The sequence below is a fragment of the Nyctereutes procyonoides genome, unplaced genomic scaffold (assembly GCF_905146905.1).
Source record: "Nyctereutes procyonoides isolate TBG_1078 unplaced genomic scaffold, NYPRO_anot_genome, whole genome shotgun sequence".
Lineage (NCBI taxonomy): Eukaryota > Metazoa > Chordata > Mammalia > Carnivora > Canidae > Nyctereutes > Nyctereutes procyonoides.
The window spans coordinates 31,002,484-31,028,158 of NW_026575131.1; the positions used below are offsets into that span (position 1 = coordinate 31,002,484).

The 25,675-nt window shown below is 39.0% G+C and overlaps 1 protein-coding gene across 8 annotated transcripts in view; it reads left to right on the plus strand.

Moving 5' to 3' along the window:
• The window catches only part of FHIT (fragile histidine triad diadenosine triphosphatase), a 1,388,110-nt gene that overhangs the window by 1,213,138 nt on the left and 149,297 nt on the right, over positions 1-25,675 (plus strand). For all 8 annotated transcript variants that reach the window (XM_055344936.1, XM_055344935.1, XM_055344937.1 and 5 more), the window contains one exon: positions 334-402. In XM_055344936.1, the coding sequence (XP_055200911.1) occupies positions 334-402 (69 nt within the window). The remainder of the gene's footprint in view (positions 1-333; positions 403-25,675) is intronic.

A 25,675-nucleotide genomic window follows, 5' to 3' on the forward strand; every position in this document is an offset into this window, starting at 1 on the left:
TCACTGTGGTCACCTTTTTAAACCATGCTGTCACTTCAAAGCACTAGCTAAATACAGCCAAGACTGACAGCTATGAATAATTCCACAGACCCCCTAAAACACTCTGGCATTTCACTCAGATTTTCCTATATGCCACCAAGTTGCTCTCTTTTGTTTTGTGCTTCTATTCTCCACAGATTTCAGATATTGAAGGTGAACATCATCTTCCTCTGAAAAATAATCCAGTAGGAACCAGTGTGGAGTAATTGGGTTTCATGGGAACATCACTGTCAAGTCTAGAAATATGTGGGGGAGATAATCACATTTCATTTTTTCTTTCTTGTACATTTTTAGCATGTTCACGTCCACGTTCTTCCAAGGAAGGCTGGAGACTTTCACAGGAATGACAGCATCTATGATGAGGTGGGTCTGCTCTCTCTGATCTTATTGTTTGATCACAGGGGCTGTCGGTATGATGAAATCAAGCTGATGAACCAGGTATCACCCTGAATATATGGGTGGAATTCCACCCAATATGACTTGAGGAGTTACAGTAGAGGCCAAGGAGCCAAGAATGGCCATTAATAGGAACCAAAGACAAATGAATTATAATCATTTTCTTTTTCAAATGAAACATGGCAGAAACCAAGTGTCCTGGTGATTTCTGCCCTCTTATTTCCCCAGAACACTAAATATTGTGTGGAGATGTGGCCCAGAGTCTCCATAGGAGAAAATCTGTAGTGCTACTGACCAATGGAAATGAAGCCAACTCATGTATTTTCTTTTTAGTCAAATGCTACATATGATTTTAAAGACCATTCGGAACTCAGCTTGTCTCTCCTAATAGCATTTATTCAGAATGAAACTTTGAATTATTGTCAGCAGAAACCAGTTGGTTTGAATGATATGAGTGCCACCCGTGTATCATAAACATCTTAACAGCTGATTTCTGGATATTTCCATTCAAAAATATAAATGTGAAGCCACTTAGAGAGATGAGGTAGCAAGATGGGCTGTTCCTATGGTCTCATCTACCATAGGAAGAAACTTTAGGGGTCTGTCTCCACTCTGTGTATAGCCTATAATTGGTGTGCTGGTATAAAATATTAGATGGTAATTTCAGTTTAACTACTTATTCGAGCCAGGGAAGGGCACATATGTTTCCCCGAATGATCAGATGGCAGTGGTGACCTGAGTACATGGTTGGAAGGTGTTTTGAGGCTATTTCTGAATGAAACAAAGACAAATGCTGTGATTGATTAGCAGTGTCCACGACAGGTGTCAGATACCAAAGAGGTACCAGTTTTGTCATCTATTTGATACTCCTTTTCTAACCACTTGAGAACAATGTTTAAAGAACTTTTAAAAAAAGTTTTGGTTGTTCATCATGTGGCTCTACCCCTATGATTTTCTCCACCTGGTTTTATATTTGTAGGTTTTTTTTTTATTGTATTTGTGTGTCTTATTTTGTATTTATAGTGTTTCTTTGCAGTAAGTGGGTATTAAAATGGCTACCCAGAGCCTGAAAATAAAGTCTGAGAAGTCCTCAGTTAATAATGAGACTTACGATTAATTTTTCTGGGACTCACTGGATCCCATGAGGTAACTGCTGATCATGCTTTTGAAACATCCCCCACTGTATTGTGCCTCCTGTGTTTTCCAAGAGCTGCAATAGGCCTGTGCAGGGTGGAAATGTTCTAGTTACTGGTTCCTAAGTACTGATATTTTGACCAATTGCTGCAAATCTCCATTCCCCAGAGATCTCATCCCTAGAGATTCTGATCCAGTAGATTGCAGAGGCACGTTGGAATTAGTAATTAGTGTAAGAAAGTGTACAGGAGATTCTGATCATGGCTAGATTTGGGAATAGTGTCTCCCTCAAATTTGTGCTTTCTCAAAGTTATATCCTATATTGTAATTTGAACTTATTTTCATTAGATGTAAAATGTGACTTGGAGTTAGTAAGGGCTTAGTTCAAGTTGGAAGAAAATTAGAATTATGGAGTAATTATAAAGAGATGCATTTAAAAAAATATGAGTACTGATCTTATTAGCATAAACTAAGGTTAATAAAATGTTGCCAAGTACAGGCTATTTTAATGAATAAATTAGCACATGATTTATATACAAGTGAATACTGCTAAAGTGTTATTAAAAGTGCTTGAAAACAATGTTTTCTTAGGTTGAACTGTCACCTTGAAATCTTATTTATATTCCACATGCGCTCATGACAGGAGCCGTGGGGCTATATTTCAGCCAAGTTCGAGACATGATGTCCTACGCTAAGGTTGGCGTGTGGCCTTTCTCTTGTCCCTTACTCTTTTGCCCTGGTGTGATTGCTCTCACAGCGTTTCTAACCCCATAGATGAGGCAACACATGTTCCTGTTTCTACCTATTTGGAGATAGAATTATTATTAGAGTTTTTTTTTCCCAATTACCTGCTAAGTCATAGATGATGGTATAGATAGTACCCACTAAGGGAAATTGTGATATGAAACTATAAAGGGATTGAGTTTCGGAGACAAGCAGAATTAGATTTAAATCCAAATGCCAGCTGCTAATTTTGTGACATGGGGCAAGTCGCTGCAACTCTGTGTTTTAACTTTGAATATCATCTTTCAGAAGCTTGTTGTATGAAACATACGACATACTGTACGTAAAAAGCTTGTTACGAGGATTGGCACCTACTAGGTATTTATTAATAGGTAGTGGTTCTCTTCCTATTATGATCATTAATTTTGTTTTTAAAAGACTAGCAGTTAGTGGTAAAGGGAGATCTTGGATTCAAAGCCAGATCATCGGATGCCTCCATTCAACACTCTTTTCAAGGGTCAGATTTCCAATTTTCCCTCTGCCTTTAACTATTCATCCTCATATTCATGTTCCTCTGTATAAAAAATATACATTTCCAGTTTCAGCACATAATAAGATAATGTCTAGAAAGTGGCACAAGAAGCATGAGGCATTGCACAGGCATTATTGGTACAAGACATAATGTACATTAAACTGAGTGATCTTAATCAAAAACGATAGAGTGATGAGGGACAGCATTCTTTATGCTGATGGGAGCTCTCACTCCAGATTATGTATCTGTCCATGAAACACAACAGACTGCCTTGGAGGGTGTGGAAGGAAACAGGGACAGCAGGAGACAGGGCTCCATAAAATGTAATTGTGTTCCTGCTACTGCGGAAATAGAAAATGATGCGTAAAGAAGCCCTGGATTATAAATTGGCTAGGAATGTGGTGTTCTCCCTGGACCCTGTTTCAGGAAAGAGATTGACGAACTGGAGAAGGTTCATAGACAGATGATTGAGATGACAGCATCTGGATGCAGTTATCTGGGGTGTAGTTGAAGGTGGAGATATTTTATCTGGAGAAGGGAAGACAGTGACAGTCACTGTTTCTAAACATACCAAGGACTGGTGGGTGGGGAAAGTATTAAATGATCTCTGTGTCTCTGGCAGGCGGGGTGGGGGAGAGGGAGGAATCTGGGACTTTTAGGCTAAAAGGAACCAGATTTCAGCTCCACATAACAACAGATCAATTTGATAGAACTTTATTGAACATTTACAGTGCCTTGTATATGTGTGTTGTTGGAGAGGCGAGGGAGCTTCCCTTTCCTGGATCTATGCCAGCACAGAGTAGATGACCATGATCCTTCGGGATGACTTCTACATCCAGTCCTTGGAGGGACCACTTGCTTCTGTGATTCCAGTCTTTACAAATCTGGCCCATTGGATCATCACCTTTATTTTTAGGTTAGGCAAGTTCTGTAACAAATAGTATGAGTTTTTGTTGTTATCAGTATTACAGCGTTTGGGTTACTGTCTGTTAAAAACAAACTTTTTTATGTAGTTCATAGAAATATAAGTATAGCTCTCCTCTGAGTTATGTGAGACCATGCTCTATTGATTTTTCTCATTCTCAGCCTGCTTCCTACTTTTCCTCCCGTTCTTTGTTGCATACTGATGGTCCATGGGCTCTGCTTGCCTCCTCATATGTATTTTATTTCACCTGCCAAGTATTTTAATGAGCCTGAATGCTCTTGTGCATGTCACTTATTCTTCAGGTCACTACATCTCCCCCAACTCCCTGTCTCTTACCAACATTTGCCTCACGTGTTTATGATACCTGTCTGGCCACTGAAGGCATTTGAGTTTGGGATCCCTGCCTATTTCATGTGCTACTTCTCTTCCTTCTACCTCTCAAATGTCACTATTCCATGGGATTGTTTGTCTAGTCTACTGTGCATGTCACTTCTCCGTAACCTCCATTTTACCTCCTTGGTTACTCACCTATAATGCTATGGCCCTGGGTGAGTTCGTTAACTTCAGTGTATCCTGCCTACCTCTCCAGCCTCTGTTGGTTTTATCTTCTCCCACTGCTTGTTTTTGTCAAATGTATTTTTCTTGTTCCCAGCTCAGGCCTTGGCACTATTGTTTCCTTTGTGCCTAACCTCAGCTGGCTTCGTGTCTTCCTCCAAATCTCAGCTCAAATGTCACCTCCTCAAAGAGTTCTTTTATGCATCCCCCAAAACCTGTCTAACATAGCTAATCCCTTAGCTCCTCCACAATAATTCCTTCATATTACCATATTTATTGCCTTCTTAATATTTACCATACTTGAAGTAATTTTTTAGTTTAGTAGTCAGTATTTCTGTTCCCTAATATACTGTAGAGGCTTGGGAACAAGAACCTGATCTGGCTTAGAGGAGATCTTCAGGAAATATTTGTTGAATGAATTAGTACATGAGTGAAAGAAGTGTTGAACTAGAAGAATGTGATATTCCCTACTAGTCCTAACAATTTAAAGGGAGAGAACATCTTGCTTTTCAGGGGGGAGTGTTTATTAACTTGTAGGTACATTGGGTAAGATTCTGACATGGTGATGTCAGCTATCTGAGGTTAATTTAATGGAGGATTTATGGAACAGAATCTACTGGACAGAAATCAGTGTGTACACAGCTCTAAATTGTCACATATCAGAAAGATGGCAAAGTAATTATAAACCTTGTCTGATTGCTCAACAAGTCTGGTAGGCACATGTCAACGTTGATAAGTCACTTGCCTCCCCCAAAACCAAGACTCCAGTGTCTGTAACAAATACAGATGTGGGATTAGCCAAAAGCAGCCTCGAGAGTTCTTTTCCTTTCATTTCGAACTGGATTATCATCTCTGGAGTTATCTTCGCCTGTTCTTCTTCCAGCTTCCTGTCCTGGATTTATCTTTGTGCATTTTGTTCCCTAATTTATGTTTCCCATTTCAGAGAATGAGTCTTCCATCTCTCCCTCAAAACTGATTTCACACTCCACCTTTCCAAGGCAAAATCTCTTATAAAGCTCTTTTTATATTGTTTTCCATACAGATCTTATTTATCCATTGCTCCCAAACCCTTTCTATATCTGTGTTCTTTAAACTTCCATGAATTATGTGAGGCCTTCTCTGAACTCAGTGGGCCCTCCATTATCTTGACAAGTTGATGAAGATTATGATAATGACATAATGGGTCCTTGGTTAAAAGAGAACGTACAGTTAATGTGGGGGAGGGATACACCCATTGCCTAATGCCATGGTACATCATCTCATTAACTCAGTAAGGCTTACCCTAGCTGTGTCCCAAATAAGCAATTCTCATAACTGTGTTAGACAATTCATCAAATGTTTATGGGTGACATTGAATGGTTGTGATTGTGCACTGTATATAAAACCCATTACTGATGAAGGAAGTGACTATTATTAAAGCAAATGGGAATAGCAATCAGCAATTGGACAATTCAACCATGAATTTCATAGACAGAGCAACTGTGGGTTCAAGCATGTCATGGGAAACAATTGCTTGGCTTAACACAATGCATGAACAAAATCAATTTGCTAAAATGCAGGTCATTTGGCCCTGAGGGCTGGAGAAAACTATTATATTGCTGATAATATTTATTGTTGAACTTGGATCTCTTTCACACACCATTTGACAATGGGCTCAAAGTCCATTGGTCCCCAGTTGACTCCAAAAAGGAAGGAATGTTTCAATGAGACAGTTAATTAGCTTTTTTTTTTCCCCTCTGGGTTCAATAATGTCTTCACACTGAGGAATGCATTTTTGACTGTTTGAGAGTTTTGAAATAAAAACTTGGTAACTTCTTATTAAGAATAAAACAAGAGGGATCCCTGGGTGGCACAGCGGTTTAGCGCCTGCCTTTGGCCCAGGGCGCGATCCTAGAGACCCGAGATCGAATCCCACATCGGGCTCCTGGTGCATGGAGCCTGCTTCTCCCTCTGCCTGTCTCTGCCTCTCTCTCTCTCTCACTCACTGTGTGCCTATCATAAATAAATAAAATAAAAAATTACAACACTTCTTATGTGTGGAAGTTAAAAAAAAAAAGAATAAAACAAGAACTCCTTAGGTTCCTCTAAATTCATGAGAACTTTCAAATTTTTCTTAAAAAACTTTAATTAAAGAATTGTTAACATATAACATTATATTAGTTTTAGGTACACAACATAGTAATTTGAAAATCATATACATTATGAAATGCTTGCCATAAGAAGTATAATTGTCATAGGTCACCATACAAAGTTATTACAATGTTATGATAACTTCTATCTCAAAGAATCTAGTTGTGATACAACCAACAAACAAATATATAGTTAGTGGTAATTTGATGATCTTTGATATCAAATTCTCCCTGAATTGGATCTCCGAATGCTCTTTGACTACCTGATTTTAACAATAAGAGAATTGGGTAGGGATCCCTGGGTGGCGCAGTGGTTTAGCGCCTGCCTTTGGCCCAGGGCGCGATCCTGGAGACCTGGGATCGAATCCCACGTCAGGCTCCTGGTGCATGGAGCCTGCTTCTCCCTCTGCCTATGTCTCTGCCTCTCTCTCTCTCTCTCTCTCTCTCTCCTCTCTCTCTCTCTCTCTCTCTCTCATAAATAAATAAAAAAAATTAAAAAAAGAAAAAAAAGAGAATTGGGTAGACATCTGGTTTACCTTTTCCTATGCCAAATTATTACTTAAATCTCTTTGTCCCTAGGATGAGAGGAACATAAGATTTGCAGAAAAACATTTATCTGGTTAAAAACTGTTTCTGCCCACTTTTTCTAGTAGAGATAAAAATTCAGAGTATAAAACTCAGATTAGTTACATTTGATGGACCCTATGTGTGTGAAATGTTGAGAAGCATGCAGGTTTATAATGGTGGTGATGTTTGGCAGGGGACCTCCAGGGAGAATCATAAAGTCATTGGATACAAAAGGAAAAACACTGAAGGAAGGCAGAAGAGTGGCCAGTGATGAGAACAGGTGTCTATAGGATGTACCTCGAGGCAAAGGATACTACCTGAATGGTTTTTCCGAAAGTAAGCTCTGAGAACTTCCACCCTAAGTCAGTCTTCTTTGAACTGCTTTCCTCTCTTATTTGAATATGTTCAATTGCATATTAATGAGCAAATAAGTAGCAAAATGTTAACCATATGTCATTCTGTCCATTGTACCAAAGTAAGACCACTCCATGTTTTCTGAATATGGCTTTGTTGTCCAGGATCCTTTTTTGCCTTCCACAGTGATTCCGGTCTCCAGACATATCCCAGCAGAAATCAATAAGATGATGCTAGGTAAGGTGGCAAATACCTGCTCTGAGGAGTTCTTGTTGCTGAGATCTCTGTCACTGTTGTGTTTGCAATCACACAGTGACTGCTGTAATCAGACCTCAGTGGACATCAGGAAATGAAGATTGGACCATTTGAGTATTTTTAAATCTTTAAATTAAAATATAAACTATTTAAGTTTCCTGACAAAACTGTAAGCAGCCACTTAATAAGAGTGTCTAAAACTGTTCAGTAATCTTAAAGCCTGTGACCCACTAAAGAAAACTATCAATATCTCACATAAGAAATTTTTCCAAATCTCTTTTATTTGAGAGTTGTTAAGTGTCGGGAATAGGGATAGGAAAGGTTAGTGGAGGAATAAATTATGCGCAGAAGTGAATAAGTACAGCATGAAGAGAAGAGATATGAATTAAGCATTGACTCGTTTCTATCAATATAAATTATAATGGCCTTAGGGCCCCTGGGTGGCTCAGTCAGGCATCTGACTCTTGATCTCAGGTCAGGTCTTGATGTCACAGTCATGAGTTCAAGCCCCATGTTGGGTGCCACATTCAGCATAGAGCCTACTTTAAAAAAAATTATAATGGCCTCAAAGATAAAAGTCTCCAAACATTTGACTTGATCTCTGTTTTATTTTTAAAGATTTTATTTATTTATTCTTGAGAGACAGAGAGAGAAAGAGAGAGAGAAGCAAAGACACAGGCAGAGGGAGGAGCAGGCTCCATGCAGGGAGCCTGATGCAGGACTCGATCCCGGGACTCCAGGATCATGCCCTGGGCTGAAGGCAGTGCTAAACCGCTGAGCCACCTGGGCTGCCCCTTGTTCTCTGTTTTACTTTTTTTTTAATTTTTTATTTATTTATGATAGTCACTCAGAGAGAGAGAGAGAGAGAGGCAGAGACATAGGCAGAGGGAGAAGCAGGCTCCATGCACTGGGAGCCCGATGTGGGATTCGATCCCGGGTCTCCAGGATCGCTTCCTGGGCCAAAGGCAGGCGCTAAACCACAGTGCCACCCAGGGATCCCTGTTCTCTGTTTTAGAAGTGAAAAGCAAAATAAGCAAAAATTAAGGGGGAAAGGAAGATAAAAATGAATACAATTTTGAAGCCCCAAAGTACTTGTTTTTTTTTGTTTGTTTGTTTGCTTTTGCTTTTCAATTATCAACTATCATTTTTCGACTAAAGAATGATATACCTAATTAAAATAATTTTCATGAATAAGTCTTATTACCTGTTAGCTTTGAGCAGGACCTATTCTTTGGATCTATCATATGCCAGCAGTGAAGAATAGTAGGCTGCTCCAGGTTACCTGCTTCAGAAAAGGCACATAGGACCCTGGAAACAGCCTGGCCTTTGGAATCCCAGCCTGGGTGCCCAAAATATGGCCAATGTCACCATCAGATGATGTCTATTACAACGTCCCAGTCAGTCTGTATTTCAAACATTGTGTGTTAGAGCAGCATTGCCCAACAGAATATAGTGTAAATTACATACATACCTAAAAATGCTTCAGTAGCCACATTAAAATATTTGAAAAGGAATAGGCAAAATTAATGTAATGGTATATTTTTTAACCTAGTATAACCAAAAGATCATCATTTAATCATGTAACTAATACAAAACATTTTTTAAGAAAAAGAGAGAGGTTGAGTGAGAAGGAGAACCTTAAGTAGGCTCCATGCCCAGCATAGAATCAAGAGTGGGACCTGAGCCAGAATCAAGAGTTGGATGCTTAACTAACTGAGCCAACCAAGTGGCCTTAATACAAAACATGATTAATGAGATATCTGCATCCTCTTTTGTATAAGTCCTTGAAATCCAATACATATTTTATATTTTTAGCACATCTCAATGTAGACTAGCTCCATGTGGCTAGTGGCTACCAAATTGGAAAGTACAATTTCAGAGTTTATTAAATCCAAACAACTTCATTAGATTTCATAAAGTATAATTTTAATGCAAAATCTCTTAATTTTTTCACCCCACCTCTCCATATGCAGAGGACAGTGAGCCACTGTTTTGATCATTGTTTCTTTGGACCATTGCTCCTCTATGAGTAGCCCAACCAACCATTATTCAGATGGCCAAACTTTCTTCCAGTTTTGAAAAGAAACTCATTAAATGTACTTTTTAAAAGAGTTTTATTTATTTAAGTAAATTCACCCATTGTGGGGCTCAAACTCATGAGCCCAAGATCAAGAGTCGCCTGCTCTACAGACTGAGGCAGCCACCCCCCCATTAATTGTATTTCTATGGCAATATCAGAACTTAAGGCTGGGGTTCCAGATCCAGACTGGTTACTTAATACCTCAATTTCCTCATCTCTAAAATGGGGATTTTTATGGGGCTGCTGGAAGAATAAAGGATATTATTACATATAAAGCCCCAGAACAATGCCTAATGCAGTGTAAATAAATGTTAGCTATTATTTATGCAATTATTAACATTATTTTACTGTCGTATTACTATAAGAGAGCATTCTAAAAAGTTAGTGGGAGTGAGTGAGAACTTAGAATCTGAAATAGGTGACTGTCCAGAAAACACTTTCTCTGGAGGTTTTCCAAATTCAAAAGACCCATCGAAGGGAGATCATACAGGTTCAGTGTCATTCCTTGTGACTGCCATCATGCCTGCCATGGGTCAACAGCTTTCAGAGAAACAGCAGCTCAATAATTTGTGACCACGTTAAAATTTTAAGCTACCACAAATGTGCAGCCCACGCTGTCCAGACCTGCAAACATTTCCAATAACAGAACCTCTCCTGGAAAGGAGAAATTTTGATTTATAATTTTATTCTAAGAATTTTAAATTGCTGTACCTTACTGACAATCAGCTCTTTTGGAGATTGTTATGAACCCCCAGATTTAGAAGAGAAATTTGAGAGATGCCAAATTTTCTTTCTAATCTAGAAAAGGTTCCTGTACCTGCATAGGTCTAATTCTATGCATTGGGTCAGTACGGTGGTTTATTATAACTTCTTTACTGTTGAACTTGCTATTTAGATCTCAATATCTCTTATGTTTCCCATATTTGAAACGAGGGGCAAGGGAGATTTGCTGCCAGCAATAAATAATAGATGAATAGTAATAAATAATTCTAGTACTTAATCTTGTTTCCTAGGGAGAGGACTAATAAAAACTACTAATAGAATAAAAATATTGTCATATACTGAGAATCCACAATGGGCCAGACCCTCTGCTAGGTGCTATATATATATATTACTTGAATTTCCTTAAACCTTTCAGGGTGATGTGATTAATATAATTCAGTTGAAGTAAACCTCACAGCAAGTGTGCCTTTGTCTCAAGACATTATAACTAGTTCACAGCAAAGCTTGCTTATATCACAGTCCATTTGACTACAAAACCTTTGGTCTGAGGCAAATACTATCCTTCGTTTTTAGAGAAAGCTCAAAGATAGGGAGATGAGTGATTTCTTTAGATACCATGACTTCCAATGCTAAATCTCAAATAGTTTCAAGGTCTCTGTTCAACCTTAGAGACTTTCACTCACACACACACATATCCTAGATCTCCATTAAACCCATAGGTCCTTGACACAGCACTGCTAATTAAGCACATAAGACTTAGAGTGTAGGAAAATGGTATTTTCCAATGTTAGACATTTTCCCTGCTTTTCAAATATGACCCACTAGTCCCTAGCTAGATACATTATTATAACTCCTTTTTATAGTTGTTTTTTAAACACAAGGAAGTCATCAACACACTCTAGCCAAGCTTCTATAATTCCCAAGGTCATCCTTTCTGAGCTGGTTTTGCTTACTGAACCTCTTAAATACTTTTGCATGCCTTATAGTATATTCATGTCATGATAACAAACTAAAATATTTAAAAGGAAATTGCTGCCTTTTTCTTCCTCAAAAAGAAACAGTCCTTGCTTACAACTCTCAATGGACCATAAATATCTTCTAGGCCAGTTGTACTAGTACCTGTTGGAAATCCTTCTTACATTAATAGTAACTAAGGAACTTATAGAATATTCCCTTTCCCTAAAATGAAACCTTGTTCCTGTATCTTCTTTTTCCTTTAAAATAATATTGGTTCTTTTTAGAAAAGTTTTTAGGAATCTTGGAGAGGAATGTGTACAGTTGGGTCAAATCCATGTATGAACCCTCAACCGGCTTCTCCAGCAATCTTGGCCACATCAGTTGATATGAAGACTGAGGCTGAATTTGTTTTTAACAATCTGAAATGAGCCATCCAACTCACTTATTTTCTTAAGCCATTTTCCATCCACAATATGTGTTTACCATTTACCTTCCTTCCCTGGGGCACTGGTATAGTTTCTTCTTTCAGGTCTCATCTCAAAATCAGAAGCATGAGGAGCTTGGGAGATTTCATCTATTAGTGACTTGGTTTACAGCTGAATTCAACCTATTGAGAAAAGTTATGGACAATATTCTCAAATGGAGAGAAAAATCATGGTGTGGCTATGACTTTAGCATGCTGATGAGGTCATGATTCCAATGAAGTGCAGGCTGAGGTAGTGAGTACATTTATCCTCAAGAATAAGAAAACCAGGTGGCTCAGTCAGTTAAGCATCTGCCTTTAACTCAGGTCATGATCCCAGGGTTCTGGGATGGAGTTCCTGCTAAGCAGGGAGCCTGCCCCTCCCTTTCCCTGTGCCTCTCTCCCTGGCTTGTACTCTCTCTCTCCCTAAAAAATAAATAAAATCTTTATTATTTTTTTTTAACTGAGGCACAGAGAAACCTAGTAATTTCTCTGAGGTCACACACACAAAGAGGGTAGGAAACAGATGGAAGATTCATGCGGCTCAGCTCTCTCACTCTGTTGCCTCTGTGAACTCCCTAAAGTATCTTAATCACCTTTGTCCTCTCTCCCTCTTCACACGCAATAAATCCCACTATCTGATGGAGTAGGTTCTTGAAAGACATTTGCTGAACTGAATCTGTTACTACCCTGACCCTCTGAATTCAGAACCTAGTTCTCTCATTTCTCAGCTCTATGGCTTCTCATTATCAGTTGAAAATTCCCCCATTCACTTTTTGGGTACTACCTTCCTTCCTGTCAAAATCTCCTCTCAAGAAAGAACCTATACCTTAATTATAATAAGAGTCGTCTTATTACATTGTTAACTTCTCTGAGATGACAAGGTATTTTTCAAACTAACAAAGCCTGATGGGAAAAGAGCAGGATTTTAAAGCTGGAATATCAGGCCTTAGTCTAAAGGTACTATGGGATTTTATTGGTAACTCCAGAATCAAATTGCAAAGGTCAACTCTAGACCTTGTATGCATTTCTGGAATCTATCTGTAATTAGTTTGAAAATTGGCCCCTGAGAGCCCCACCACATTCTCTAAGATAAATCAATCCAAGATAGAATAATACTCAAGCACCTTCATATTTTGGAATTATGTCAATACCCTGCCAAGAAAAATTAGATAATTGTCTTTTATTCCACTGTAGACTCAAAAATGCTGTTATCTCCATCATAGTTTCTAAATTACCTCAGAATATGTGTCCCTAAAACTTGTACAACTTACCTATTTCATTTGAAAAATCTGTACCTGGGAAATAATTTAAAGGTCAAATAATAAAGGAATATATTTTAATAGTATGTATTCATATACATGGATGAGTGCTTTAAAATAATTTTGTTGATGTAAAATATTGGGATATAAAACTTAATGAAAATTATGGCATATAAATTAAGAATAGAATGGAAACATATTTCTGGTAATTAAAAGGTACTATGACTGGATAATGGAATCATAGTTCACTTCTATTTCTTTCTTTGTACTCTGGCATTTCTCAAACTTTATATAGTGAATGTTCAAAATTCTGTAATTTAAATAAAATATTAGGGTTTTTTAATTTTTAAAAGCAGACTTTGTGCTCTTTTATTATTTCTTAAAGATTTTATTTATTCACAAGAGACATGGACAGAGGCAGAGACATAGGCACAGGGAGAAACAGGCTCCCCTAAGGGAGCTTGATACAGGACTCGATCCCAGGACTCGAGGATCACACCCTGAGCCAAAGGCAGACACTCAGCCACTGAGCCACCCAGGTGCCCTTTAGACTCATTGACAAAGACCAACATCCATATGTAGTTGGCTGGTGAATGTAGTGGAAGAAAGAGACTTTAATTTTGGTGAATCCATCGTGAGAGATATTCATATGTGGCATCACTTGAGATGCAATACCAAGAGAAATGGTCTTTGTGAGGACTCCACTCTCTGACTTGTTAATAAAAATTGCTCTTCAGGATTACATTTTCCTTAAGTTCCTGCTCAGAGAGTCACAGAAAAGAATACATTAGATCCAATGCTCTGAAGTCTCATGCTCCTTAATCATTTTGTCTTGTTTTGGATTTCTTCTCCATAACCAAGTCATTCCCTACTATTTCTGAGGTTCATGAGTGGCCCATGTAACATTTATTAGTTTCACAGTTACCAACTTGACTATGTAAAAATGAAGTACTCCTTAATCCCAAAGTTGGGTTTAATTTGTGGCCATGAGAGCAGACCACTTCATCAACCTGGGGGCAGGTCTTGCTCAGCAAGTTCAGCACTGTCTCAGTCAGTTCAGGCCTGTAATTCATCCCTATTCTGGTTTACAGCCTCTCAGTTTAACATTCTGCTCTCTGAGGGCATTGTGAGCCACATGTCATATGGGGCAGGCAGAGGCCCTATAGTCCTTGGCTGTTATTTCTTTAACATTTGATATCTGAGTAATTTGCCTTGCCTGGTCCTTGGGTGTAACCTTGGTCCATGCTGATATCCATAAGCAGGGCAGTCGTCCTTTAAGGGATGGTGCTCATGGTCTCCTGCCTCCCTGAGGTGTCCATGGTCCTGACAAGGCCTCTGGTCACAGCATATGAAAGACACTGATTCTGCCCTTTGCCAGATTTTCAGCATTCTTCTCATGGGCACAGAAAAGTCTTTCTGTTCTTCCATGATTTCCTGAGACCTACAGGAGATTTCGGCCTCTTTGGCAGACACTCATGTAGATACAATACTTCATCATTCTCGGGTCACCTGGGTGGTTCAGTAACTTAAGCATCTGCCTTCAGCTCAGGTCATGATCCCAAGTCCAGGGATCAACTGAGCCCCGAGTAAGGCACCCTGCTCGGTGGGGCGTCTGCTTCTTACCCTGCCCCTCTCCTCCACTCCTTCTCTCTCTCTCTCTCTCTCTCTCTCTCTCTCTCTCTCTCAAATAGGTAAATAAAATCTGCAAAAACAAAACTTCATCATTTCTTTGCAGGAAAATGTGCTACCAGAGTTGTAGCTGAAAAAACAGAATAAAATACACTCTACTCTTGGATTCCCAATCCAAAGGAAGTTTCCAGCAAATCACCTGTGGAAGGCAGAATGATTGCCTCCTAAGGGTGTCCACGCTCTAATCTCCAGAACCTGTAAATATGTTTTGTGGCAAAGAATTAAGGTAGTAGATAGAATTCAAGTGGCTAATAGCTGAGTTTTAAATAGGAAGACTATCCTGAATTATCCTGAGTGGATCCAATATACTCACAAGGCTCTTTACATTTGGACAAGGGAGGTAGGATAGTCATTGTCAAAATCATACAGCATGAGAAAGACTCAGTTGGTCATTGCTGGCCTTGACGGTGAAAGTGGGCCATGAGTCAGGGAATGCAGCCAGTCTCTAGAAGCTGAAAAAGTCATAAAAACAGGTTTTCCCCCTAGGCCCTGCAGAAAAGAATGCTGACCTCTTGATTTTAGCCTGTTGAGATCCGTTTTGGACTTCTGACTTCCAGAAGTTTAAGATAATGAGCCCGTGCTGTTTAAAGCCACTAAGTTTGTGGAAATTTCTTATAGTAGGAAGTATCAAATTAATGTATCTTCAAACCTTTGGATTCAGCTTGGGACTTGGAAGAAGAGCAGGGATAGAGCCCTAGTGTGTGCTCAGAGCTTTCTTTCTCTTTCTGTCTCTCTGCCTCTCACTTGCTTTCTCTCTCTTAGTTCTGTCCCTTTTCTAGTTTGAAAATCTTTTTTTTTTTTTTTCAAGTCTTGGAATGGGCAGGTAGAGCTATTCAGCTCCCTTATCCCTACATGAATCATTTCTCTCTAACAATGGGCAATGCCTTTTGCACTTAGAAGCCATGTTGGTGAGTGCAGCAGACTACTGCTAAGCAGTAGATACACTTCCAGTTAGCCAGAAGAGAGGGTCAAGAGGGAAATGGCACACGAGTGATTACTTTGAAATAGTAGCTTGCCTTATATGGATAAGAAATGAGCAACAGTAACCACACAGAGAGCAGAAACCACTAAGTACCACGGGGCAGTATACTCTGATGAAGGGTATTTCAGGTTCAGGGAAGTGACCACCTTCCTTCCCTCTATAGAGGTTCATGTCCTGGCTCTATTGCTAATGAGACCTTGGCCAATTCCCCGCGTCTGGGGCTCAGTTTCCCTTTCCTCAAACTGAGAGGCATTCATCTCATCTCGTCACCTCTAAGCACACATTCAGCTCTGATACTTTGTGATTCTGTGACACTAACTAGTTCAATTGAGAAAAGAACTACTTACCCTGAGGACTCCCTCCCTTTGATTTCTGCATGGAGGCCACATTAGCATAGCAGAAAGGATATTGACACTGCAGTTAACTTTTAAAATTCACTGAGAAGGGGAGATAAAATGAAAACACACCAGATGGAATGTAAGCTCCCTACTATTTCAAAACTTCGATATGCCACTAAACGTTGGCACAAACTTAACATTAAATATCATCATGAATGCTATTTACAGTCCTCAAAGTGATAATAATAGTCTCTTTAGAAAGGGAAGACTATGATAAGATTGATTCTGTCACTTTAAGAATTTTATTTTATGGAAATATGAAACTAATTAGCTGGATATGAACATAATAGGGAGGGGAGGTCATGAAGATGCTTGAGACGCAACATGATTCCATCACTGAATGACTAGAGTCTCCAGGAACCGAGTCTTGAGAAGCACTGTGAATCTGGCTCTTCATCTCATACAGATTCACTAAATAAATATTCAGTGTCTTTAATTTTTAGGGATTCTCCATGCTGTGGTTCTTGATCCATTTTGAGTTACAGACCCCTTTGAGAGCCCTGCGGAAAACTGGGAACTCACTAGCTAAGAAAAATTTTAAATATTTACACAGATACCATAAATATTTGCACTTAATGTTAGGATTTTTAACATTTGCGTTTAATGTTAAGAATCCCTAACTTGAGGTAGAGAAGAATGTTCTCAAAATCTAGGAAATCAGGGGTGCCTGGGTGGCACCGTTGGTTGAATGTCTGACTCATGTTGGCTCCGGTCATGATTTCAGGGTCCTGGAATTGAGCCCCAAGTCAGGGCTCCTTGTGCAGTGTGGAGTCTGCTTAAGACTCTCTCTCCCTCTCCTTCTCCTTCTCCTTCTCCCTCTCCTCTCTGCTTGCCTTTACTCTCTCTTGTCTTGCTCAAAAATAAATAAATCTTCAAAAAAATCTAGGAAATTATTAAAACTGATTCTGTGAAAAAAATTTATATACATGTATGCATGTACATACGTGTATATATACGGTCATACATAATCAAGGATCTGTGTTCACATTCAGGCTCACTGTGTCCACTCAAGACCCAAATGTCTCCATTTGAGAGTATTTGACTGTTGAATTATTCTTTTATAGAGCAAATGTCAGAATGTGCAAGGAGGAGGAGAGGTCTTTTGAAAAGGAAATATTCACTGGATCTAGGTCAGTGAGCTTCATCAGGGAGCCCGTAATTGAATATATCTGATGGTCGACTCTCTCGGCTTCCCTTTAATTAAAAGTCCAGTCCTAGTGTCATGTAGTAGCTTCCAGAAAACAGGCCATACAATTCCACAAAGAATTAGTATTTACACTTTTAAGTTTATTTGTTAATTGACTTACTTTCTGATGTTTGACGATTATATAACACCAAAGTACAGAAAACAATTATCTTGAAATTTACCTATCATAAATCTTTTTGAACTGTTAAGTCATTTTTAAGTAAGTTGTAAAAATAGGAATTTTTTGTCCTTCTGTCAGTGGAAGAAGTTACATATTCAGCTTTTCTGTTCTCTAATATACTTTTCATGATTATTTTTTTAAGTGCCAGTGACTCAGACTGTGGCTTTATACTATCAAAAAGATAGTTTTAAGTACAAAATTTTTAGAGAATCATGGAGCCAGTTGATTCCAAAGCAGTTGGAAAAGGTGACTTTTTTTAGAGGAAAATGTTTTTACAGTTGCTCTCATTTTTCATCCTCAATTAACATTTTATATGCAGTGGCCTCATTCATCCTGCACCCATCTACAAAAGGCTTACTACTTGGGAGGCTCTAGGTCAGGTTGATTCAGACATTTGAATTCAGGTGATACATTACTCAAATGTAATGCATCTGAAAATAGAATGCATCCCCTTCTCCCATAAAATATCTCCCTCTTCTACCTATCCTTACTGTCGGCATCCCCATTCTGAACAGTCCCAGCTGGAAAACCTGGTTCATCTCCAGCTCATTCTTGAATACCATCCCCTGTATACTGTTGTTCATCGTATTCTATTGATTTTTCCTGCCAAATACCTCTCCTTTTCTTAAAGATTTTTTATTTATTCACGAGACACACAGAGAGAGAGGCAGAGACATAGGCAGAGGGAGAAGCAGGCTCCCTGTGGGGAGCCTGCTGCAGACCTGATCCTGAGACTCAGGATCAGGCCCTGAGCTGAAGGCAGGAACTCAACCCCTGAGCCACCCAGGCGTCCCTGCCAAATACCTCTTATAGTTATTCTCGAGTAAAGCTGAAGTCTGGGAATTCTACTCTCTGAAGTTTTCAGGGGCTTTCTCAAAGCTGCCAAGTCATGTCTTCAGTGTACTTCTCTCCTGGTTGTGGGTGAAATTAGGAGAAATCTCAATTCTGTCAACTTTCTTTTTCAATCTCTTTCTGAAGGTTAGAGTGGGAGATTTCTTTTTTAAGATTTATTTATTTATTTTTAGAGAGTATGAGTGGGGGGGGTGCAGAGGGGGCAAAAGAGAGAATCTCAAACAGACTCTGTGCTGAGAATGGAGGCTGACATGGGGCTTGATCTCACAGCCCTGAGATCATGACTTGAGCTGAAATCAAGAGTTGGATGCTTAACTGACTGCACAATCCAGGTGCCCCAGGGTAGGAGATTTAATGCAACTCCAAATCACACCAAAATTAACTTCTATTTGTTTCTTTCTCTCCTTCCCTTCATTTATTCCTACTTTCCTTTATCCTACCAGTTATTTTTTAATTTTATAGCGTGGGTTTTTACCTTGATTCCCCATTTAGGGGTTACTGTTAAATTTGTCCTGGATTTCACCATTATTTTTTGGCCATTATTATTAATTTTGTTAGGTGTTGAGGAAGGAGATTATTCCTTCTGAATTCTGTCCCCTTTACATGATGAAGCAGCACTATTTGTACCATTTCTTTTCTGTCCTCATTCTTATCCTCTTTCTTCAAGCCCTCACCAGCTGGTACTTTTGAACTTTGTTCCAGCCATTCCTACTTATACCACATGAACTAGCAGATTAGTTTTCCCTAAATCCAAACCCTGGCATTCCAGTGTTCAGGCAAGTCCAAACTTCTTGACCTATGCTTTCAAGATCCTTTGAAATCAAACTTTGCCTCTTCATGCATTTGTCCCATGCACTGGTGAGCTATTTGCTTAATCAAACTCCCTTCCTTATGGATTCAGTAGAGGATGAAATCATCCTCACCTTTGTGCTGTTGGACTGCTACTTCCAGTAACCCTAGAAGCTTTTGCCTCCACCATTGCCTGTCAAAACTTTAAAGCTGTTTCCTGGCTACTCCAGTTACAATAATCTTCTGTCTCTAGATCTCATTGCACGTATATTTAAGCATTTAGATTCTCAGAATAACAGAGCTGAAAGGCTTCAGAATAATCTACTACAGGTTAAAAATGGAGAAACTCATGTTGAGGTGAGCTAATGATAATAACAATTACCATTTTTTGCTTTTACTGTGTGCCTGGCATATTTTCAATAATAGTTTTTATTCAGATATAATTAAAATGCAATGTAGTTTACCTGTTTAAAATGTACAATTAAATGGTTTTAAGTATGTTCACAGAGTGTGCAATCATAACTGTTTAAATTCAGAGCATCAGCCCCAAAAGAAACCCCATTCCCAATAGCAGTCATTCCCCATCCCTCCCTTCCCCCAGCTCCTGGTAACCAAAGCAAATGGTAACCATTAATCTATTTTCTATGCCTATCAATTGCCTATTGTGGACATTTCACATAAACAGACATCGTACATTATATAGTCCTTTATGACAACCTCTTTCCACTTAGCATCACATTTTCAAGGTTCATACATCATGTAATATGAATCAGTATTCCATTTCCTTTTATTGCCAAATAACATTCTGTTATATGACTGTGCCAAATTTTTGCTTATTAATTCATCAATTGCCTTTTTATGAATAAGGCTGCTTATGAATAATGCTACCATAAATGCTGATATCCATTTACAAGTGTTTGTGTAGGCATAGGTTTTTGTTTCTCTTGGGTATATACATAGGAGTAGAATTGCTGAGTCATGTGGTCACTCTATGTTTAACATAAAGCATCTATACCATTTTACATTCCTACCAATAGTGCATGAGGGTTTCAATTTCTTTACATCCTCACCAAAATTTGTTATATCCTAGCTTTTTAAATTATAGTCATCCTAGTGGGCACGAAGTGCTATCTTATTGTGGCTTGGATTGGATTAGCCACCCTTTATGGCTAATGATGTTGAGCAACTTTACACGTGCTTACTGGCCATTTGCATAACTTATTTGGAGAAATGTCTATTTGGACCCATTTTAATTGAATAATATTTTTATTGCTGAGTCATAAGAAGAATCTTCCATATTTAACTCATTTAATCCTTGTGCTTCTTTCTGGGATTGGAAGACTTACCTTTATTTTGTAGGTGAAGCATTTAAAGTTCAAAGATGTTCACTCATTTGTCCAGAGTCTCACAGATGGTGAGGGCATACTAGGTGTGAACCTCTGAATTTCTGACTCTGAGACTAAGATATTTGCTAATAATGTGTCCATTCATATTCTTCACCATTTAACTTGAAAAGTAAAACAATGAAGAGTTAAGGATGACAATAAGACTATTAGTAAAGTTCAAAAGATAGTATAGAAATGGGCAAACTTAATACTATAAAGGAAAACGGGGTTAAATGAGAACAAAACCAAAAGAATAAGTATAGTGGAAGATGCAGTTAATCAACAGAACATAAAGTAAATCTTTTCTTCTTTGAATCATGTTGGTCATGCACTTGGAACACAACCAACCAACCTCAGTGTGATTGCATCAAGGAAGAACTGAACAGAGTCTGAAAATTTGGCCTAAGGAAGGAACCATCCCTGGTCTTGGTGAATACATGGTACATGAGGAGTGAGCAGTTCAAGCCCAAATGGATGGCTTAGTGCCAGGTGGTGCCAGAGATGGCACCTAGGAGGAGGAAAGACATTTGGTTTTGTTTGAATATATAAACCCAAGCATCCCTATGTGCCAGTGTTCTGGTACTGTAGGCCTGTCTTCTGTTAATTTTGATTTAGTCAAGGAGTTAATATATTGTGTGGCTGAAGGACCATGTCACTGGACCTGTTCTGCTTTCTAATCTAAACACTGTTGTTAGAAGGAACTGTCCACTGGAAAAACACAGAAACTCACTGTCCTCATGCCCTGCAGGGCTAGTTTGGGCCTGGAGCTACTGAGAGCCTCTTAGTTAAATCACTGTCACTATCCTGGCCTCTACCTTAGAGGTTTGAGACTACCTTAGAGAGGTGAATCCCATAGGTACCATCTTGTTACTGCTACTGTGCTGGATGAAGGTGAAGAGCAAGTACAATGTCTCCTGCTGAGCTTCTATTCTGCCTTCGTGGTGCCTCACTCAGGGTTTACATGCTATAGTGAGTGAGCCAATGGTCTGGTTTCATAAATAATATTTTATGAGAACACAGCCATGCTCATTTGTTTACATATGACCTAAAATATTTACTATTTGGATCTTTACAGGAAAAGTGCCAATTCCTGGCCTGGACAGTACTGGACCCACAGCAGCTAACTCTTAAACCCTTCATTGGCTTGTAGAGTTCCAACGTCACCTAATTGGCACAGAGCTGCCAGAAGCCAAATTTTTGATAGTTCACTGAGACATTCTTTCCCTAGATGAGGGTTCTTTGATGCTCGAGGGTGGATACTAGCAGAAGTCACATTGCCAGTGTTTTCCTTAAATGGTTAAGACCTTTCTTGCCTCCCTATTCCAGGTGTGTCAGCCTACCCCCAGCCATCATCTGCCCACTCAGATGAGATCATTTTCCATTTGTGAAAATGTCTGAGAAGTTCAGTATTTCATCTGCATCATCTCATATGCCCACATGTGCCCCTGGAGGTAATGTCACCTCTTATATCTGAAGTTCAATGCTAATAGAAGAGCAAAACACAGAAGGGTTATGTCACTTGCTGGAGGTCCCACTTTGAATCATGCTCAGGGTTGAAATCCAGGCCTAGAAAAACATGGGTAGACGAGGCTGTTGTAAAGCCAGATGTGATACGGCTTTGGAACAGAGAGGTGGCAGCAAGGATTCTGGTGACAGACCTGGGGACAAAACTTTCTGCTGATACCTAGTATCATTCCTTGGAGTCTCAGTCTCTTCACTGGCAAAATGAGGCTAAAAATATTTTCTAGGTCACAGAGTAGTTTGAAGGATTCCATCTGACAGTATGTATTAATTGTCTAGCAGAATACCTGGCATTTGATGCTCAGTAAATGTTAGCACCCGTTGATGTTGTTGCTGTTACTATTATTATTTTACTACTGTAAGTAAGAGATCAGTGTCTGAACTTGAGCTTCATGGCTCTTCATTCAGTGTCTGGAGTTATAAGGTCAAATGCCCACAGAAGAAAGAGAGCATAAATGATTTAAGTCGGCTGGGAGTAAGAAAACAAAATCTGTAGAGTGTATTTATTATTTAAAAGATGCAGCTGCATGTTCCTTTCTGGTTCATTCTTGCCAAGCAGGAATGTAAGACTAAAATTGCCAGATCTAATAATTATTCCTGGAAATTCTACTTTTTAACACTGGAAAACAATTTCCATTAAAAAAAAATACACATGACAGGACACCTGGATGGCTCAGTCAGTTGAGTGGTGACTCAGGTCACAGTCTCAGGCTCATGAGATGGGGCACCACATAAGGCTCCATGCTCAGCGGCAAGTCTGCCTGAGATTATCTCCTTCTCCCAATGTCCCTCTCCCCCATGTTCTCTCTCTCTCTCTCTTAGGTCTGTCAATCTATCTATCTATCTATCTATCTATTATCTATCTATCTATCTATCTATCTATCTATCTATCTATCTATCTATCTTTAAAAAATATATGCATGGGAAAATACTACCAAATCTGAAGGTCATATCTGGTTTGTAACTTCTTCTATGAAGGCAGTAAGATCTTCCCTGGGGAAGAACTTCCTGGGAAGCTCTGCTCATATTTACTGACATTGAAAGATGGTTTCACTATCTCACTTGAGCATCCAGCAAATATTTGTCAAATAACTCTCATGTGCCAAACACAGAACTAAGGATCTAGAGATGATCCAGGGTTCCTGCCCTCAAGAGAATCACATCTAGTGGAAGGACCAAATTGTCATAAAATAACTACAATAGAATGACAAATGAATATTTTCAAAGTATATGCACTTGCCACAGAGGGAATACAAAGGGCATTCTAAAAGAGGGGACATTTTTGTTGAATCTTGTATGGTGAGTAGGTGATTGCTAGACCAATAAGGGAGGGAATAACAGAAGCCACTTAGGTTTTTGTTGTGCAATATGGTGGCCATTCGCCACATATTGCATGTGGTGAATTTGATTAAAATTAAATCAAACATTCAAATCCTTGGTTGTGCAAGCCACATTTTAGGTGCTCAGTGGCTATGTGTGTTCAGAAGCTACATCATTAATGGAGAATTAGATCATTCCATCACTGCGGAAAATTCTGTTGGATTGCACTGACCTATGATGTCAGTGAAGAAACAGATACCCCAAGACTCTAGCAAGTTCATAGCACTATAGGTTTTGGGAGGTTGCTGGAGTGATAATACCTGGAGTTGGAACGGTGGGCAGAAAGCAGAGCAAGACGAAGTGTATGGGGCTCACCATTGTTTTTTCATCGTTGACTATGCTCAATTCAATATGCCATCATTTACCCACCCTCTCGACCACTGCCAACACATTTCTGGCTTCTTTTCTTTAGAGCTGACATGCACGCAAATATATCACACAGTCCTAAAAAAGCAACATTACGCTTGTATATGTTCCAGGTTTCTGCAAGGGATGGCACACTCCTATTCTTGCCTCAGATACTGCCTGTGAATATTAAATATTTTAATGATTTTTTTTTCACAGTGACAAAAACTATAAAAGGAAAACAGACTTAAATTTATTTTCATACCATGCTGGTTCACCAAATATTGCTGAACCATATTTGGAAGCCTATGGAATTATTGCTATGATTATATATTGAGCATTATTAAAATTATTCACTGTATTTTCATGTCATTATTTCATTGTCTCTGCTTGTAAGAGATTTAAAAATATAGGATGAACTTTAATTTAGTGTTCTTTAAAAGAATGAAAGATTTATACTAACACATTCTTAATTTAATTTGGGTTTTATCTGGTGATTGATAAACATTAACCACTTTTTTAAAAAGTGTTCGGATGATTTGGCTTATGTTGGATTGATCTCAGTTAAACAAAGGATGCAATTTGGGGTTTAATTTGGAAATTTAAGAAAACTTTTTTGTAGGTGGAAGTTCCTATTTCCTTTTGGATGACAGTTTTTTTTCTCTTCATAGTTCATTTTCATATCATTTCATTCACCTTCAGAAATCTATTCATCCACAAAATAGGTATTGACTTCTTACATTGTGCTAGGCTCTGTGCTCGAAATATAGCAAAGAAGACAGTCAGATTTCCTGTTCTCATGGAGCTGACACACTAGTCAGGGAGGGATGGCCAGCTGTGCAAATATAACTGAACAAATAAAGAATGAGCTCACAGATTTTGCCTTGTAACCCAAAGATAATAAAACAAAGCAACATGTCCAATAAAGAAGAGGAGAGGGCAGTTCTTTATCCTATATCGTCAGAAAATTTCTCTCTGATGAGTTGACTTTGAATTGACTCCTAAATGATGTGCCAATGGCAGTCATGTAAGCATCTGTAGGAAGAGCAGTCCAAGCCAGTACGGAGGCTCTAAAGGGAGAAGGAACTAGCTGTGTTGGTTAAGTAGGAAAATGGGCATTGTGACTGGAGTGTGAAAGGGTGGACAGGTGCCCAACCTCATAAGGTGTTTTAAGCCCCAGTAAGTACTTGGGCAGATTTTGAGCCCAAGAATGATGTGCTGTGGTTTGTACCTATAAAAAGATATTACTGCGTGGAGAATGGAAGTTAGAGGTCAAAAACAAAATCAGGGTGACTCACTAAGTGATTTTTAAAAAGATTTTATTTATTTATTCATGACAGACAGAGAGAGAGAGAGAGAGGCAGAGACAAAGGTAGAGGGAGAAGCAGACTCCATGCAGGGAACCCCACATGGGACTCGATCCGGGGTCCCCAGGATCACGCCCTGGGCTGAAGGTGGCTCTAAACTGCTGAGCCACCTGGGCGGCGCTAAACCTCACTAAGTGATGTTAATGATGGTGGCTTGTCCATGCCTAGTAGCAGTAATAAAAGAGAGAAGTGTGTCAATTCTAGAAATACTTTGGTAGTAAGTTGACGCAACTTATTGTTAGGTTCGAGCTGAGACCCCAGTTACTACTATAGAGGAGATGGCCATGTAGGAGAAAGGCACGGATTTCTTAAAGGTGTCTAAGTGCTTTGTGCCCCAATAAGCAAAATCACATTGGCTGTATCTTCTCTTTTCACCTTACTTTATGACTTTGATGTGGAAGAAGTGCTTGCTCTGCCTTGAAGAAAAATGGTGATGTGCAGTGTTTTCTACTGTTACAGTTCATTCACTCCGCAGAGTCCTTACTAAGTATGAGGCATTATGTTAG